General features: G+C 41.7%; 2 protein-coding genes across 2 annotated transcripts; both read right to left on the bottom strand.

Moving 5' to 3' along the window:
- Nucleotides 1–797: 797 nt before the first annotated feature.
- Nucleotides 798–8,747, bottom strand: LOC112232197 (zinc finger protein 572-like). Its single transcript, XM_042330560.1, has 4 exons — nucleotides 8,698–8,747; nucleotides 8,004–8,115; nucleotides 7,659–7,780; nucleotides 798–4,756 (listed from the first exon to the last, which is right to left on the bottom strand). The coding sequence occupies exons 2-4, from the start codon at nucleotides 8,104–8,106 to the stop codon at nucleotides 3,722–3,724; spliced, it is 1,260 nt and encodes a 419-aa protein (XP_042186494.1). The 5' UTR covers nucleotides 8,107–8,115; nucleotides 8,698–8,747; the 3' UTR covers nucleotides 798–3,721.
- A 1,667-nt stretch (nucleotides 8,748–10,414) lies between these two features.
- LOC112232467 (gastrula zinc finger protein XlCGF48.2-like) lies at nucleotides 10,415–14,530 on the bottom strand. The gene is made up of 3 exons (XM_024399478.2): nucleotides 14,022–14,530; nucleotides 12,523–12,653; nucleotides 10,415–12,315 (listed from the first exon to the last, which is right to left on the bottom strand). The coding sequence occupies exons 1-3, from the start codon at nucleotides 14,278–14,280 to the stop codon at nucleotides 11,122–11,124; spliced, it is 1,584 nt and encodes a 527-aa protein (XP_024255246.2). The 5' UTR covers nucleotides 14,281–14,530; the 3' UTR covers nucleotides 10,415–11,121.
- Nucleotides 14,531–15,875: the final 1,345 nt, after the last annotated feature.

Raw genomic sequence — 15,875 nt, 5'->3', positions numbered from 1 at the left:
CAACATGTCAGATTTTAAAAAGGCTTTTCGGCGAAAGCATAAGAAGCTATTATCTGATGATAGCACAATGTCAACAGAGAGTAGCATATTTCAACGCTGCAGGCGCTGCACAAAACGCAGAAATAAAATATAAAACATGCATTACCTTTGACGAGCTTCTTTTGTTGGCACTCCAATATGTCCCATAAACATCACAATTGGTCCTTTTGTTCGATTAATTCCGTCCATATATATCCAAATGTCCATTTATTTAACGCGTTTGATCCAGAAAAAAACAACTCTCAACAGTGTTACGTAGTTCCTAGATGGCCTTCTTCTTCATTGCACAAATGAATAACCTCAAAAAAATCCAAAGACTGGTGACATCCAGTGGAAGCGGTAGGAACTGAAAACAGGTTCCTAAGAAATATCACTTGGCAATGACAACTCAGGGAACAGAGGCCAAAAGAAAATCTGAACAGTTAGTCCTCTGGGTTTTGCCTGCTACATAAGTTCTGTTATACTCACAGACATGATTCAAACAGTTTTAGAAACTTCAGAGTGTTTTCTATCCAAATCTACTAATAATATGAATATCTTATATTCCTTGCATGAGTAGCAGGAAGTTGAAATTGGGCACGCTATTTATCCAAAAGTGAAAATGCTGCCCCCTATACCTTAAGAATTAATGAGCCAAATCTCTTTTTCGTCCACTTTCATATTCAAAAAGATCCACCTTCCTTCAGAATCATTCCTGACTATTTGCACATTCAGATCAAAGTTTTTGTTAATTAATATCATCACACCTTTTGAGTTCCTTTGTCCATGACAGAATATTATTTCACCACCACATTCCTTTTTCCACGCAACTTCATCTAAGGATGTAGAGTGAGTTTCCTGTAAATAGTATATGTTATATTCCTTTTTTTAGCCATGTAAAGACGGATCTTTTTTTTATTATCTGTTACAATTATAACTGGCTATACTTATTTCACCCCTTACCATAACTAGATATTATACTCAGTCTAAATTGACCATAATTAGTGCTTGTAAAGTTACTGCCATCAGAGTTATTATGAAGGTCAAAATTAGAGCTTTCAAGTCTGATATTTAGAATTCAAGAAATAGGTTCTAGAAATGTGTTTTATTCAGTTGCCTGTTTGCCTGTGAGCCAATGCCACAGATGTTAGAAAATTGAGACAAGATATTATGTGTGTTGTAGGTTGATGTATAATATTTGATGTTATTTAGTGAGTGTGTGTACAATGTCTGTATAAGATTAAAACTATAATGTGTGATGTCCAAATGAATAACCCTGCCAATGTGCATGGTTGTCTATGTGTGTAACATGTAGTGCGTATAGCCTTAATATTGTTTGATTCTGGGTTAAACTTGGAACATTGTTATACTCAGAAGTATAGTATCTAAGGATTGAAAGAGACTGATTTTTACATCAGAAGTTAATGGTCATCTGTAGGAGCCAGATGGCTTTGGAATGTGTTAGGGGAGAAGGGTAGAGATCTTTGGATAAGGTGTCAAGGAGGTTGAGGTCAGGTCAGGGGGGAGTGCCTAAATTGGAGTATATATACTTGTGGTGGTGGAAAATGTTTTTGTCTGATGCAGCTGTACTGACCCTTTGAGCAGAATAAACTTGGTTATGCTTTCATAAATGTCCATTGAGTTTTTTACTCTGAGAATTAGAACCTAACAATATTCATGATGATAATTCCAATCCATATTGTATCATAATTACCTTTAACATCATTGAAAACACATCCCAGCATTTCCATAGCAATTGACGTTTCACATGATTTTGAAAGAGACCTTGCATTACTATAGACGGCTTCACTACAGTACAAATGTATCCCGTACAATATGTTATTATTCCCCAATGATCCTATTCTGATATCTGCCCCTTGCTTGTTGTAAACGTGTAGACAAAGATATAGAAAAGATAGCCAAACAAGAAGCATTAAATTATTGAACAGTTTGACAATAGAGGGAGAGTGGGAGAAAAGAGAAGAGTGAGAGAAGAGAGCGAGATCAAGTGTGTATGTATAAGTCCGTATGTGTAAGCGAGCATGTAATTGAGTACGTGTGTTCATATCCACTTTATAGTGCTAAGATATTTTTACAGTTCCCATACTTTCTTTTTTTTGTAACCTGAAGTCCCTGTAGAATTTAATACAGCCATGGTGTTATGGAGCTGTCTCGAATAGCTGTCCATCTATAAAGAGATTGTCCACAATGAGAAAGGCACGCTTACCCCTCTCCCTCTGTTGCCTCTGTACAGGATACAGCCTCTTGCTACGTTCGTTTGTCTCACATGGAAATTGGTCAATAAGACCGAATTTGGTCCCTTTAACCTCCCTTCCCCTGCTTTTGATCAGCTCCTTTTGTTGGTAGTGTTCACATTTTGCGATGATCTGTCAGGGACCCTTGGTCTTGTCACTCTGAGCACCAAGATTGTGTACTCGGTGGAAAGACACCTTGTTTACAGTCTCTAGGGGAAGTTTCAAGGCAGACTGCATGAATTATCTGATCACGCCCTCTGGATTATTGGATGCGTCCTCAGGAATCCAAGAAAATATTAGATTTTCACGCATGTTATGACTTTGTAGGTCTAGGAGCGACTCCCTCATCACTCTGTTTTTCCTAAGTTGACAATCCATGTTGGATTTGTGGATTTTTACCTTGGCTGTGAGTGTCTTGTTCTCTCCTTGGAGCATCAACATTTTACTCTGGCTAAACTCCAAACTCCCCCCTCAGCCCTGCTACTTCCTCATACAACTTTTCCAGTGTTGCATGGATTCCAGCCAGAGCACTAGCCTCTACTTGAACGGTAAGTAAATCGTCGGTCTGTAGATTAATGTCTTTTTTTTTGTGAGGTAGCTGGATCTTTCCATGGAGTATGTTGTTCCTCCATAGCGTAAAGCTGTTGATACTCGTCGATTTCCCTCAGGATCTCCTTAGTATCCAGGTTGGCTCTTTACTGCAACCAGTTGTTTACAAAAAGTTTTTAACAATGCGTCTTTCCCACGACGACGACCAGTGTTTTTGTAGTACAGCCACCTAGCACTGTTGTTTGGTTAGCGGTGTTTCCTAGCTGTTGAAAGCTAACTGCGTCTCGGAATCCACGCAAAAACAAGTTTGGTCCATATCTTCCCTACTATATGTCAAGTAGCAGGTAGCCTAGCAGTTAAGAACAAAAGTCACTGGTTCAAGTCTCCATGACGACTAGGTGAGAAATCTGTTGATGTGACCTTGATCAAGGCACTTAACCCTAATTGCTCCTGTAAGTCGCTCTAGATAGGAGTGTCTTCTAAATGACTAAAATGTAAATAAAAGTAAGTAAACATGAATTAAGGCACTATCATTTCCTCACTATAAAACACAAGTATCAACCTAAAGGGCCAGTTTCACTCTTCATGAGGAAAGCATTTTTACAGACACCTTCACACCAAACATCATATCATCTACTCTACCTCATCATAATCGTCCTTCCCTCATGTCACCTCATCCAGTTCCCTACTACATCCAAAACCAACAGAATTAACTACAAACTAACTATTACTACATTACATGCACTATACTCTATACATGGGCTGTGTGCATTTTCTGCTGGTGTATCCTGAGGTAGCTCCTCTCTGAGAACATCTTGCAGTGTGTACAGGTGAATGGCCTTTCTCCTGTGTGGACCTTCAAGTGCATCTTCAGCTGGTGCTGGTGGGAGAACCTCTTCTCACACTGGGGTCAGCTGTTGACTTTCTACCGTGTGGACCTTCTGGTGCCTCTTCAGGTTGCCAGCATGGGCAAAGCGCATGTGACACTGGGTACAGCTGAAGGGCTTCTCTCCATTGTGGACACTCCTATGTCTGATAAGGTTACTCAGGAAGGAGAAGCTCTTGTAACACAGCTTACACTTGAAGGGCCTCTCCTTGGTGTGAATGGTCTGGTGCTCCTTCACATAGTTTGCTTTAGCAAAGCGCTTCCCACACGTTGGGCAGATGTACAGCTTGTCGGCGTCCGCCTTAATGCTCGGCCTCCCACGTTGTGACCCAATGACACCAGAGGAGGTAGAAGCAGGAGCCACCACCCTCAGGTGGTTAATCTTTGAACTCCTTCCTTGACCTCTAGCCATTGTTGGTGTGTTGTTGGAATTGTGTTCTGTGTTATAGGCTAGGTACCTCTTGTTGTGAACGCCCATCCTGACCCTGTCTGTATTGGTGGGGTAACCAGGAGGTAACTGAGGAAGACTAGACACAGGTTCAGGCCTTCTATGAACCCAGTCACGAGGCATTAGATAAGACCCTGAAGGAGAAGACAGACTTCCTGTTAGACTCTGGTCTCCTGTCACTCTCTGTGAAGGCTGAAACCCAGGGTAACCTGCTCTGTTCATCATGGATACTGTGGTGTTTGTATCATAGGAACAGGAGGGTCTATCTCTATCAGCCCAAGGCCCGGTTTCATCCCCGCACTGAGACTGTGAAGAAAAGGGACTGGGCTGCAGACTGGATCCCTGACTGGAGCCTCGGTCTCTCTGATGACCACCAGGACTGAGGTTGTTCAATCCACTTGTCCACTGGTTGTGTTCTGTGTGGTGGTGGAGGAGTCTCTGTCCTTCTTGGTTGGGTCCTTGTTCCAACTCTGGAAGGAAGACTGAAGGCTCCTGATCCATGGTTCTGATCCGGGGCCAGGGTATGTGATCAGTTGCTTCAGAGGTCCACTCTCTCCCACCAGTAACACTGGATATAAGCAGGTCTTCATGGACTGCAGACTGCAAACAAAGATTGTACAGAAAAGCATGTAAGAAACTCTTTGCTGTACATATAGAAACATGACATGATCTTATAAAATGTTAACCAGTCAAGTCCATCTCTAACACTGTGATTCAAGTACCTAACAATATGGAGCCATTGGAGTTTATTATAAAAAATGTCCTTGTATGTTAATTAAAGAATTAAGTATAATGTTTTGGTTCGACTGAGATAAGAGCAACCCAGTCCCTGCAATGATACAAAAATAACCAGGTCAGTCAGCAGAGAGTCAATTTTGTATTTAATTTAAACAAAATGGTCATACAATCACAAAACATGAATTTCAGTAATTTTATTGCACAAACAATACATGTGACAGGTACAATAACTTTTCTCACTATGGTAACACTTGACCTTTTCTGTAAATATGGTACCCTCGATTTAATGTTAAGATACTTTGGAAAAGGTTCAACATTTACATTTCATACAGCTTCACTACTTGTCAAGTAAACATGAATTACGGCACCATCGTTATCTCACTTTAAAACACCAGTATCAACCTAAAAAGGGACAAAGTTGTCACTCTTCATCAGTGAAGAATATACTGTTGAAGTTGGAAATTTACATACACTTAGGTTGGAGTCATTAAAACTTGTTTTTCAACCACTCCATAAATTTCTTGTTAACAAACTATAGTTTTGGCAAGTCGGATAGGACTTGGTGCATGACACAAGTCATTTTTCCAACAATTGTTTACAGACAGATTATTTCACTTATAATTCACTGTATTCCAGTGGGTCAGAAGTTTACATACACTAAGTTGCTGTGCCTTTAAACAGCTTGGGAAATTCCAGAAAATGATGTCACGGCTTTAGAAGTTGCTGACAGGCTAATTGACATCATTTGAGTCAATTGAAGGTGTAACTGTGGATGTATTTCAAGGACTACCTTCAAACTCAGTGCCTCTTTGCTTGACATCATGGGAAAATCTAAAGAAATCAGGCAAGACCTCCACAACCACAAGTCTGGTTCATTCTTGGGAGCAATTTCCAAACACCTGAAGGTACCACGTTCATCTGTACAAACAATAGTACGCAAGTATAAACACCATGGGACCACGCAGCCGTCATACCGCTCAGGAAGGAGACGTGTTCTGTCTCCTAGAGATGAACGTACTTTGGTGCGAAAAGTGCAAATCAATCACAGAACAACAGCAAAGGACCTTGTGAAGATGCTGGAGGAAACAGGTACAAAAGTATCTATATCCACTGTAAAACGAGTCCTATATCGAAATAACCTGAAAGGCCGCTGAGCAAGGAAGAAGCCACTGCTCCAAATCCACCCTAAAAAAGCCAGACTACAGTTTGCAACTGCACATGGGGATAAAGATCGTACTTTTTGGAGAAATGTCCTCTTGTCTGATGAAACAAATATAGAACTGTTTGCCATAATGACTATCATTACGTTTGGAGGAAAAAGGGGGAGGCCTGCAAGCTTAAGAACACCATCCCAACCGTGAAGCACAGGGGTGGCAGCATCATGTTGTGGGGGTGATAGGTGCACTTCACAAAATAGATGGCATTATGTGGAAGGAAAATTATGTGGATATTTTGAAGCAACATCTCAAGACATCAGTCAGGAAGTTAAAGCTTGGTCGTCACTGGGTCTTCCAAATTGACAATGACCCCAAGCATACTTCCAAAGTTGTGGCAAAATAGCTTAAGGACAACAGTCAAGGTATTGGAGTGGCCATCACAAAGCCCTGACCTCAACCCCATAGATAATGTGTGGGCAGAACTGAAAAAGCGTGTGCGAGCAAGGAGGGCTACAAACCTGACTCAGTTACACCAGCTCTGTCAGGAGGAATGGGCCAAAATTCACCCAACTTTTTGTGGGAAGCTTGTGGAAGACTACCCGAAACGTTTGACCAAGTTAAACAATTTAAAGGCAATGCTACCAAATACTAATTGAGTGTATGTAAATTTCTGACCCACTGGGAATGTGATAAAAGTAAAAAATTCTCTACTATTATTCTGACATTTCACATTCTTAAAATAAAGTGGTGATCCTAACTGACCTAAGACAGGAAATGTTTACTAGAAAAAAACTGAGTTTAAATGTATTTGGCTAAGATGTATGTAAACTTCCAACTTCAACTGTACATCTAAAACCAACAGAATTAACTAAAAACGAACTAATATTACATGTCACTATACTCTACACATGTTCTGCTGACAAATCCAGAGTGAGCTCCTCTCTGAGAACCTCTTCCTGCAGTGCGTACAGGTGAATGGCCTCTCTCCTGTGTGGAACTTCAGATGCCTCTTCAGGTGGTGCTGGTAGGAGAACCTTTTCTCACACAGGTGGCAGCCAAATTCTTTCTTCCCTGTGTGCATCCTCTGGTGGATCTCCACCTGTTTGGGGAAACTGTATGCTTTCCCACAGAACGAACCAGGGAAGCGCTTCTCTTTGCCACCGGATCTACTGATAGCATTACTACTACTGTCAATGGGCTTGTGTAGCCATTTAGTGTTGAGGCACTGGCATTGTCTGAGGTCTGGTTTAACATAAGGAGAGTGTGAGGACGAAGGCCAGGGAGTGGCTGTGTTGTAGCAGGGTCCATGTTCCAGTTGCTAGATCCTATAGAAGGCAGGCTGAAGGCAGCACCTGTTAGGGGGTTAACCTGACAGTAATTCTCAGTCTCATTGAATCACAACTATAGGAGCATGAAACAGCATCGCGAGCCGAGTCTGTCTGTTCTCTCCAGCCGTATATGGACATGTCCTCGCAGACCAAATCTACACCTCGCCCTGGTCTCAGCCTGTCTTTGGTTGTTGTTTTTTGTTCGACTGTATGTTTCTGGTTGTGGTTAACAGTGTTGTTCCCCAGCCCAGAATTGAGGACAGTGTCACATCCACTGACCTCCAATATGTCATCTCTGGTCCTGGCCTGATCAGTGATGTTATCCCCTGGGCCCTTGGCTGCACCCGTCTGGGTATCCATGATGGCTGCCCAGTCTCCTCTGTTAGCCTCCAGCCAACCACCTGTAGGAAGAGGGTTTACAAAGCATGACAGAGAGAACTCTACGTATGGAGTGTCTTTACCTGGTCAATCACCTGGTAAAGTTAAGACATTATGCCTTTTTGTATGTAAACATAAGTTGTATTGATTTAATTTTATGAATGAAGAAAACACTATAGCCAGGTGCATCACTATTCCCAATGAAGATCTATTACTGTATGTAGGCTATATGTATTTCTCCCTTACCTTGCTCCCCCATCTTTAGTCCACTCAGCAGGTCAGTGCTCTCTCGTCCGTCCTCTATCGTCTCCTCTTTGACCAGCAGCAGATCAGGCTTCCCATCCTCCATGTCTACTGGCTGTAAGATACAGAGTGAGAGGATGTTGGATCAAGAAATCTGATATGAGCACCCTGCTATGGAGCATCTTCTGATTGGGTAATGAGGGATTGCTATGAGTTCTATGCAAGTTCATTTGATTCTATGCAAAAGTGTTAGTTGATTTGATTACTTGACACTAATGGTTCCCGAGTGGCGCAGCAGTCTAAGGCACTGAGATGCAGTGTTAGAGGCGTCACTACAGACCCTGGTTCGATCCCAGGCTGTATCACAACTGGCCGTGATCAGAAGTCCCATAGGGCGGCGCACAATTGGCCCAGCATCGTTAGGGGAGGGTTTGGCTGGAGTAGGCTGTCATTGTAAAGTAAGAATTTGTTCTTAACTAACTTCCCTAGCTAAATAAATGTTAAATAAAAATGGTTAGATAATTTAAAGGCATGGTCCCACACTTAAGACAAAATTAATCAATAGCTGGGCCCGTATCCACAAAAGAATCTCAGAGTAGGTGTGCTGATCTAGGATCTTTCCATATAATCTAAAAGGCTAAACTGATCCTAGATCAGTACTCCTACTCTGAGAGACAGTAGTTCACCGTGAGCTCACCTCAGGGAGACTGTGTGTGGTCCTGTGCTGCTCAGCTGGTTCCTCTGTGGGTTCAGGAGGTGGTGTAGTCTGGTTGTCCTCTATGACCATGGTCCCCTCAGGGTTCCCCCAACCCTCCTCCTTCACCAGCAGCACCTCTGGACCCTCATCCTCCTGGAAGTGACAGGTGATACAGATTACACAGACATACACTCCCTCAGGTATATACACACATATACACTTTCAACATGGGTTGTTTACCTATCCCCACTACATTTGAGTGCTTTGCTGTAGTTACAGAATGACTTCATTATTGTTAAACCCATCATGGTGGACATAAATATGATGTTGTGGGTAAAAATGAGTCAGCTATGATAAGTCAAAAGTCATCATCAGACAAACCTGACTAAACTATAATGACGTGGACAGTAGGTGTTTGTTAGTGTGTGGGTATGTGTAAGTATATTTAGTAAGTGTATATTGGTTATAAAGCACTGTTGTATGTATGCAGAATAGGGTGAGATCAGATGTGATGTATACTAAAGAGAGTCTCAATGAAAGTCTTAGAATGAAAAGTCCCATTTTGTGTTTATTAAACAGAAACAAGTTAAATACACCATATGAAAACCACACACACAAGTCAACAACAAATCTGCATGTACTTGATGAACTGTATTCATTTTCTCATTAAAAGTGTCTCAGGAATGTTTTCAAATAAAAAAAAACACAAATATATCTTGATTAGATAAGTATTCAACCCGAGTCAAAACATGTTAGAATCACCTTTGGCAACGATTACAGCTTTGATTCTTTCTGGGTATGTCACTGAGAGCTTTGCACACCTGGATTGTACAATATTTTCACATTATCCTTAAAACATGCTCTTCATGCTCTGTCCAATTGGTTGTTGATCATTAGACAGATATACATTTTCAAGTCTTACCATCGATTTTCAAGCAGATTGAAGTCAAAACTGTAACTAGGCCACTCAGGAACATTCAATGTCGTCTTGGTATGCAACGCCAGCATATATTTGGCCTTGTGTTTAAGGTTGTTATCCTGCTGCAAGGTGAATTCATTTCCCAGTGTCTGTTGCAGACTGACCCAGGTTTTCCTCTAGGATTTTGCCTTTTCTTTGCTCTATTCTGTTTCTTTTTATGATAAACTCATTCCTTGCCGATGACAAGCACACCCATAACATGATGCAGCCACCACCATGCTTGAAAATATGTAGTGTGGTACTCAGTTATGGGCTGTTTTGTATTTGCCCCAAACATAACGCTTTGTATTCAGAACAAAGTTAATTTCTTAGCCACATTTCTTGCAGTTTTACTTTAGTGCCCATTTGCAAACAGGATGCATGTTTGGGAATATTTGTATGTACAGGCTTCCTTCTTTTCACTCTGTCAATTAGGTTAGTATTGTGGAGTAAATACAATGCCTTTCATCCATCCTCAGTCTTCTCCTATAGCCATTAAACGCTGTAACTGTTTCAAAGTCACCATTGGCCTCATGGTGAAGACGCTGAGTGGTTTCTTTCCTCTCCGGCAACTGAGTTAGGAAAGATGCCTGTATATTTTTAGTGACTGGGTGTATTGATACACTATCCAAAGTGTAATTAATAACTTCCCCATGCTCAAAGGGATATTCAATGCCTGCTTTTATTTTTATTTGACCCATTTACCAATATGTGCCCTTCTTTGTGAGACATTGGAAAACCTTCCTGGTCTTTGTGGTTGAATCTGTGTTTGAAATTCACTGCTCGACTGAGGGACCTGACAATTATCTGTATGTGTGACAGAGACGAGGAAGTCATTCAAAATCATGTTAAACACTATGCAACTTATGTGGCACATTTTTACTACTTAACTTATTTAGGCTATCCATAACAAAGGGGTTGAATACTTATTGACTCAATACATTTCAGCTTTTAATTTTTTATTCATTTGTAAAAATGTCTAAAAACATAATTCCACTTTCACATTATGGGGTATTGTGTGTAGGCCAGTGACACAACAAAATGTGGAAAAAGTAAAGTGGTGTGAATACTTTCTGAAGGCACTGTAATTATATGTGTATCACACAATGCCTGACTGCAATATTCTACCCAGGAATATTCAACACTGAAATCTGTTATTCTGACAACAATGAAAATGAACCTGTCTTTAAAAGGAAGACTTGTTATGTGGTTGCCACGAGCAGAACCACATATTGTGATGAGCGTGATGGTCTCACACAGTCAGAAAGAGTATCTGCACATGTACACGGGTTCGCTTCACGCTGCTACAAGGTGCAGGACCAAAACATCAGAGAAGTTTAGCCTTGTGCATCAACGCTCTTAGTTGTTGTAGAAATTGACCCACTACCGCTGTTTACTTTGTGCATCTAAGTCATGTCGCTGAGTCTATATTTATTGCAGGGTTTGATCTAAACAAACTTTCTATGTTATAGAGTGGAATGATTTTTCTGCTGGTGTATCCGGAGGGAGCTCCTCTCTGAGAACCTCTTCCCGCAGTGCGTACAGGCGTACGGCCTCTCTCCCGTGTGAACCTTCAGGTGCGTCTTCAGCAGGTGTTGGCGGGAGAACCTCTTCTCACACTGGGGACAGCTGTAGGGTTTCTCCCCCGTATGGACCCTTTGGTGCCGCTTCAGGCTGCCAGACTGGGCGAAACGCATGTGACACTGGGGGCAGCTGTAAGGTTTCTCTCCTGTGTGGACTCTCTGGTGGATCTCCACATTCTGGGAGCAGCTGAAGCCTTTGTTACAGAACATGCAGAGGAACCGTTTCTCTTTACTATTGCCTGATGTTGCTCCCCCTCCCCGAGCCTTGGCCCTTTGGTCCTTTGAGTTCAATACCTGATCAAAAGGGACGCGGGCGTGTGAATCGGAAGGTCCCACCGACGTGGACACTGGGTCGCGATCACTGAATGCGTGTGAAGGGGAGTGGGTCTCAACATTTGGATTTGTCTCTAAGCTTTCCCTGTAATCTAAGAAATCTCTGCCTTGTGAGTGTCTGTTTCCTAGGGAACTATCTGCATTCCATGTGGGAGGAATGACGCCCTCTACTTTCACAGCCACCTCATCTACCACTATAACCTCCTCTTTCTCATCTAGGCACCCTTCAGTGTATACACTACTACTGTACTGGTTCCAGTCCCCTCTAGACAGATCAGTCTGTGTCTCTAAACCCAAGGGCATGTTGCCAGGGTCCATCTCCGTAGTGTAAGAACAAGACGGATCATCACCACCAGTGTCTATCGCGTCATCATCACCATCCCCACGGCAATGAACCATCCTCTGGTGAAATACCGGTAAGTAGTCAGAACCGGGAGCAGGAGGACAGCCCAGTCTCCCCCGCCCAAGTCTCTCTGGGTCTGATCTGTGATCAGAACCTGTGTGTAAGAGCCTGTGTGTCACAGTTAAAGTCTTGGTGTCGATCTCTGACTTGAGGACGGCGTTCTGCGTTCCACTGACCTCCGTGATGCTGCGTCGGGTCCTGGGCTGTGCTGGGACAGTGGTGGGTTCCTCTGTGATTACAGGGGGCGCTCCAGCCTGGATGTCTCTGCTGTGCTGTGTGTCCTCCTCTCCTTCAGACCTCTCCTGCTTGACTCCAGGACCTGCAGACTCTGCATCTGCAGACTGACACAAGAAGAGAGGAGGTTATTACCAGTACATGGGTTGAATTGAATAACAATGTCATAGGGAAGACTCACAAGCTCCCCTATGGCAGATAAATAAGGATGTACATGTAAGCAAGTGAATAGCTAAGGGGAGCCTTTATGAAATAAACTTGCCAAATGTTAGTCAAATTAACCGTAATTTTTAATGCACCACTATTACACAAACCTCTAGCATGATAACGTTCTGGGTTGAGGTTCCACTCCCCTCATCAACAGTGATTGGTTGGTCATCTCTCCATGTATTGTGTCCCGCTGGCTTCACAGAGCTCCTGTAGCCTCCAGTGAGATGTCCTTCACCTGAGAGAGAGAGTGATTGGGGGGGAAAGAGGTAGGCACTGTCAATGATCAACGATATATTGTTCACTATTGATACTGTCTAGAATTGGCAAGGTAACACTTTTCATAACTTTTTAATATGCTTTGTATTGATCAATGTATTGTTACTTGCATCACAATGTTTTCATTGAGGAAATAATAGGAAATGCAGTAATCAAGAATCTGGTTAGAATATGATATTGTGTCATTGCAAGATAGTTAAGTAATCAGGGGATTTATTGCATACTATCCAAAAAGTGACCAAGACCCAATTCTAGGTAACACATGCAGAAGGGAACAGGGAAGAGGCAGTGCGCTATATATGAATGGCGACAGGCTGCACAGCCCTGGCCTTCTGAAAAATGTGTGTGTATCATGAACAACATTAGCATGAGCAACGATAGTGGTTGTTCGCCTTCAAACTGAAAGTCCCCCATTGATGCAAAAGGATAAAAATAGTGGAATCATGCCACAATTGGACTAGATCATTCTAAACAAGGTTGAAATGGATTATAAATTCAACAAAAGACAATTTAGTTTAACGCAACAAAATATGTTAATCGCACTGTGGATGTAGACTTCATAATTGCATTGAAGGCGTACTTATATGCACTGTACAGCCTTGCCCCATTTCATGGACCCAAGATCCATAGGTATCAGCCTACTCAGTGACAACCACAGATTACAATTCTGAAAAGTTTACACAAATATTAGCGGCGTAGCTCTTACTGTATTTAACTGTGGGATATCACATCGCTATTCAGTCTATTGTATTGAAAAGTATTTTGCAATGTGCACCCTTATACCTATGATCTTGGTACGGACTAGGCTGTATAATGAGGTGATTTCCCACAGTTATAAGTTCCACAATGCTAATATTTGTTTAAACGATTCACAGTTGTGTTCTGTAGGTGTCACTGAGTAGGCTAATACCCCATTTTATGGACCCAAGATCCATAAGTAAGGATGTACATTGCAATGTGAATATTAAATAGACACGATATTTATTTAACCTTTTATATAACTAGGCAAGTCAGTTAAGAACAAATTCTTATTTACAATGACGGCCTACCCCGGCTAAACTCTAACCCGGATGACGCTGGGCCAATTGTGAGCCACCTTATGGGATAGGCTGAAAGGTGAGGTGATTTCCCACAGTTCCACAATAAGAACTACGACGCAAATATGTCTACAAACTCTTCAGAATTGTAATTTGTGGGTGTCACTGAGTAAGCTGATACCTCATTTCATGGACCCAAGATCCATGGGTAAGGCTGTATGTACACTGCAATATAATAATGCAGTGCGCAATATAATTTTATTCACAACACACTGTTATGCAAAATGTACCTCTTGCCATTCCTCTGTGTCGGTCGAGGATCTTGACACTACTGGGACGACTGGCGAGGACGCGCTCTCGTGCCACTTTCATTTCCAGTAGCTGTAGTTTCCTTCGCAATCCCCTGTTTTCTTTCTGGCTTTGAGTTATTTCCAAACGAAACACTGCATAATCGTCGTCTACGAGTTTACAGATCTCTGCTACAGCTGCATTCGCTAGCACCTCCATGATGGAGGCCATTTGAGTGTGAAAAACCATACAGTTAGCCATTGTTAGCGTTACCTAGAAAACATCTATCAAACAAGTCCAGTCTCCAGCGCGTATTAAACACTACACACTGCAAGTATGTGGTGCTGTGCAGTTAAATGAGTCATCTATTGAGTTCCAGGGTGTTAATAAACGTCCAAATAACAATGAAAACGCTAAAATGGAAATTGTTCTTAGTCACTGTTCGCTTTCTGTTTACTTCTTCTTCGTGTGAGTTTCCGGTAGACTGGACGCTGTGTTGGTTATTGTTGCCTTGCACAGGTCGGAGTGTGAATTGCACATTTTGTCACAAAAAAATAAGGGGAAATTGAGAAAATAAATTGCACCACCATCTAACCCACAAAATGTATACACCACTATACCCCCCAAAAAAACACTTTTTGTCGATTTACAACTCGCACTAAAAATTAAATTAAATTATTAAATTAAATTATTTCTTAACATTTTTGAATGTCAATAACTCTTTGGTCATATGACCTACTGACTTCAAACAAGGTTCAGAATGTCCACTCAGTGGGCCTGCACATTGCACACCCTTTAGTTTGTCCATTTTCATCTCACACGTTTTTACATTAATTTTTCAAACGTTCAAATTTCAATAGCTCCTTGGTCATGTGACCTACTGACTTCAAACAAGGTTCAGAATGTCCACTGACTACCCTTATATAGTCAGTGGACTATAGTTATTACATTGTACTGGATCTAATATATATATTAGCATTTTACATACGTTCATACGTGTAATAATTTTTTATGACATACTGTGAAAAACTCTCTTGGCTGCTGGCTCTGTCACTTTCAGGCATGCACAGAGCAGACTGAAAGGGGAAGGGTAGCTCTTGACTTGAACCACAGGGGTTCTCTGTAAAGAGAGAGTAATCCAAAAGGCATAGACACACCCCTTGACTTTCAATTGGCACCCTTGATCTGTATGTATTCTATCCCCTTTCTGATTGGTCTCCGTAGTGCTTAGTCAATGGGAACTCTGTTGCCGGCCCCATCATAAAGTTTTTACACACTCTGGCAGTCTGACTAAAGTGCCAGAGGTATGAGGAGAGACAACCTCATTTGTATTTATGGGAACAAATATTTCCTAACACTTTGGATTCTATTCTTGGACAATCAGAAGACACAATGCAAACAAAATAAATAGTTACTAATTACTGTCCATGAGTAACCTCAACCTTGTGGGTGTTTGGGCCAATAAAGTGCCAACTCAATTCTACCACTAACTAGTCTCTCAAGCCCCTATGGGGACACAGGGGAATAGCTTTTAATCTAAACCAGACCTTTTTTACTGGAGCACACTAACCCCAAATTGGGTCTCTTTTCTTGACACATGGTAGCAGTTTACCAGATAAGAAGTCAAGAAGATCAAAAAGTGGATTGTTGTAAGGGTGTATTACATCCTGTGATGGCCCCATTGTCATATCCATTCTGGATTCTGAGTGGTAAAATCATAGCTGAAAAATGCCTCTATGTATGTGCATACTGTATGTGGGAATGTCTTATATCCGTCCTACATGTAGTGTTGATACATGGAATAAACTGCATATATCATAAATTGCTATTGCAAATAGAAGTATTATGTTCAACAA

The sequence above is a fragment of the Oncorhynchus tshawytscha genome, linkage group LG11 (assembly GCF_018296145.1).
Source record: "Oncorhynchus tshawytscha isolate Ot180627B linkage group LG11, Otsh_v2.0, whole genome shotgun sequence".
Classification (NCBI taxonomy): Eukaryota; Metazoa; Chordata; class Actinopteri; order Salmoniformes; family Salmonidae; genus Oncorhynchus; species Oncorhynchus tshawytscha.
This window is presented reverse-complemented; position numbering and strand designations above follow the sequence as displayed.

Excerpts from the sequence above, each read along its gene's own strand:
- LOC112232197 (XM_042330560.1), bottom strand. The coding sequence starts at position 8,106 with ATGGAGGATGGGAAGCCTGATCTGCTGCTGGTCAAAGAGGAGACGATA. Across the intron at positions 7,781-8,003 it reads ACTAAAGATGGGGGAGCAAG|GTGGTTGGCTGGAGGCTAAC; the intron begins GTAAGGGAGAAA and ends CTCTTCCTACAG. Across the intron at positions 4,757-7,658 it reads CCAGAGATGACATATTGGAG|TCTGCAGTCCATGAAGACCT; the intron begins GTCAGTGGATGT and ends CTTTGTTTGCAG.
- LOC112232467 (XM_024399478.2), bottom strand. The coding sequence starts at position 14,280 with ATGGCTAACTGTATGGTTTTTCACACTCAAATGGCCTCCATCATGGAG. Across the intron at positions 12,654-14,021 it reads ACACAGAGGAATGGCAAGAG|GTGAAGGACATCTCACTGGA; the intron begins GTACATTTTGCA and ends TCTCTCTCTCAG. Across the intron at positions 12,316-12,522 it reads AGAACGTTATCATGCTAGAG|TCTGCAGATGCAGAGTCTGC; the intron begins GTTTGTGTAATA and ends TTCTTGTGTCAG.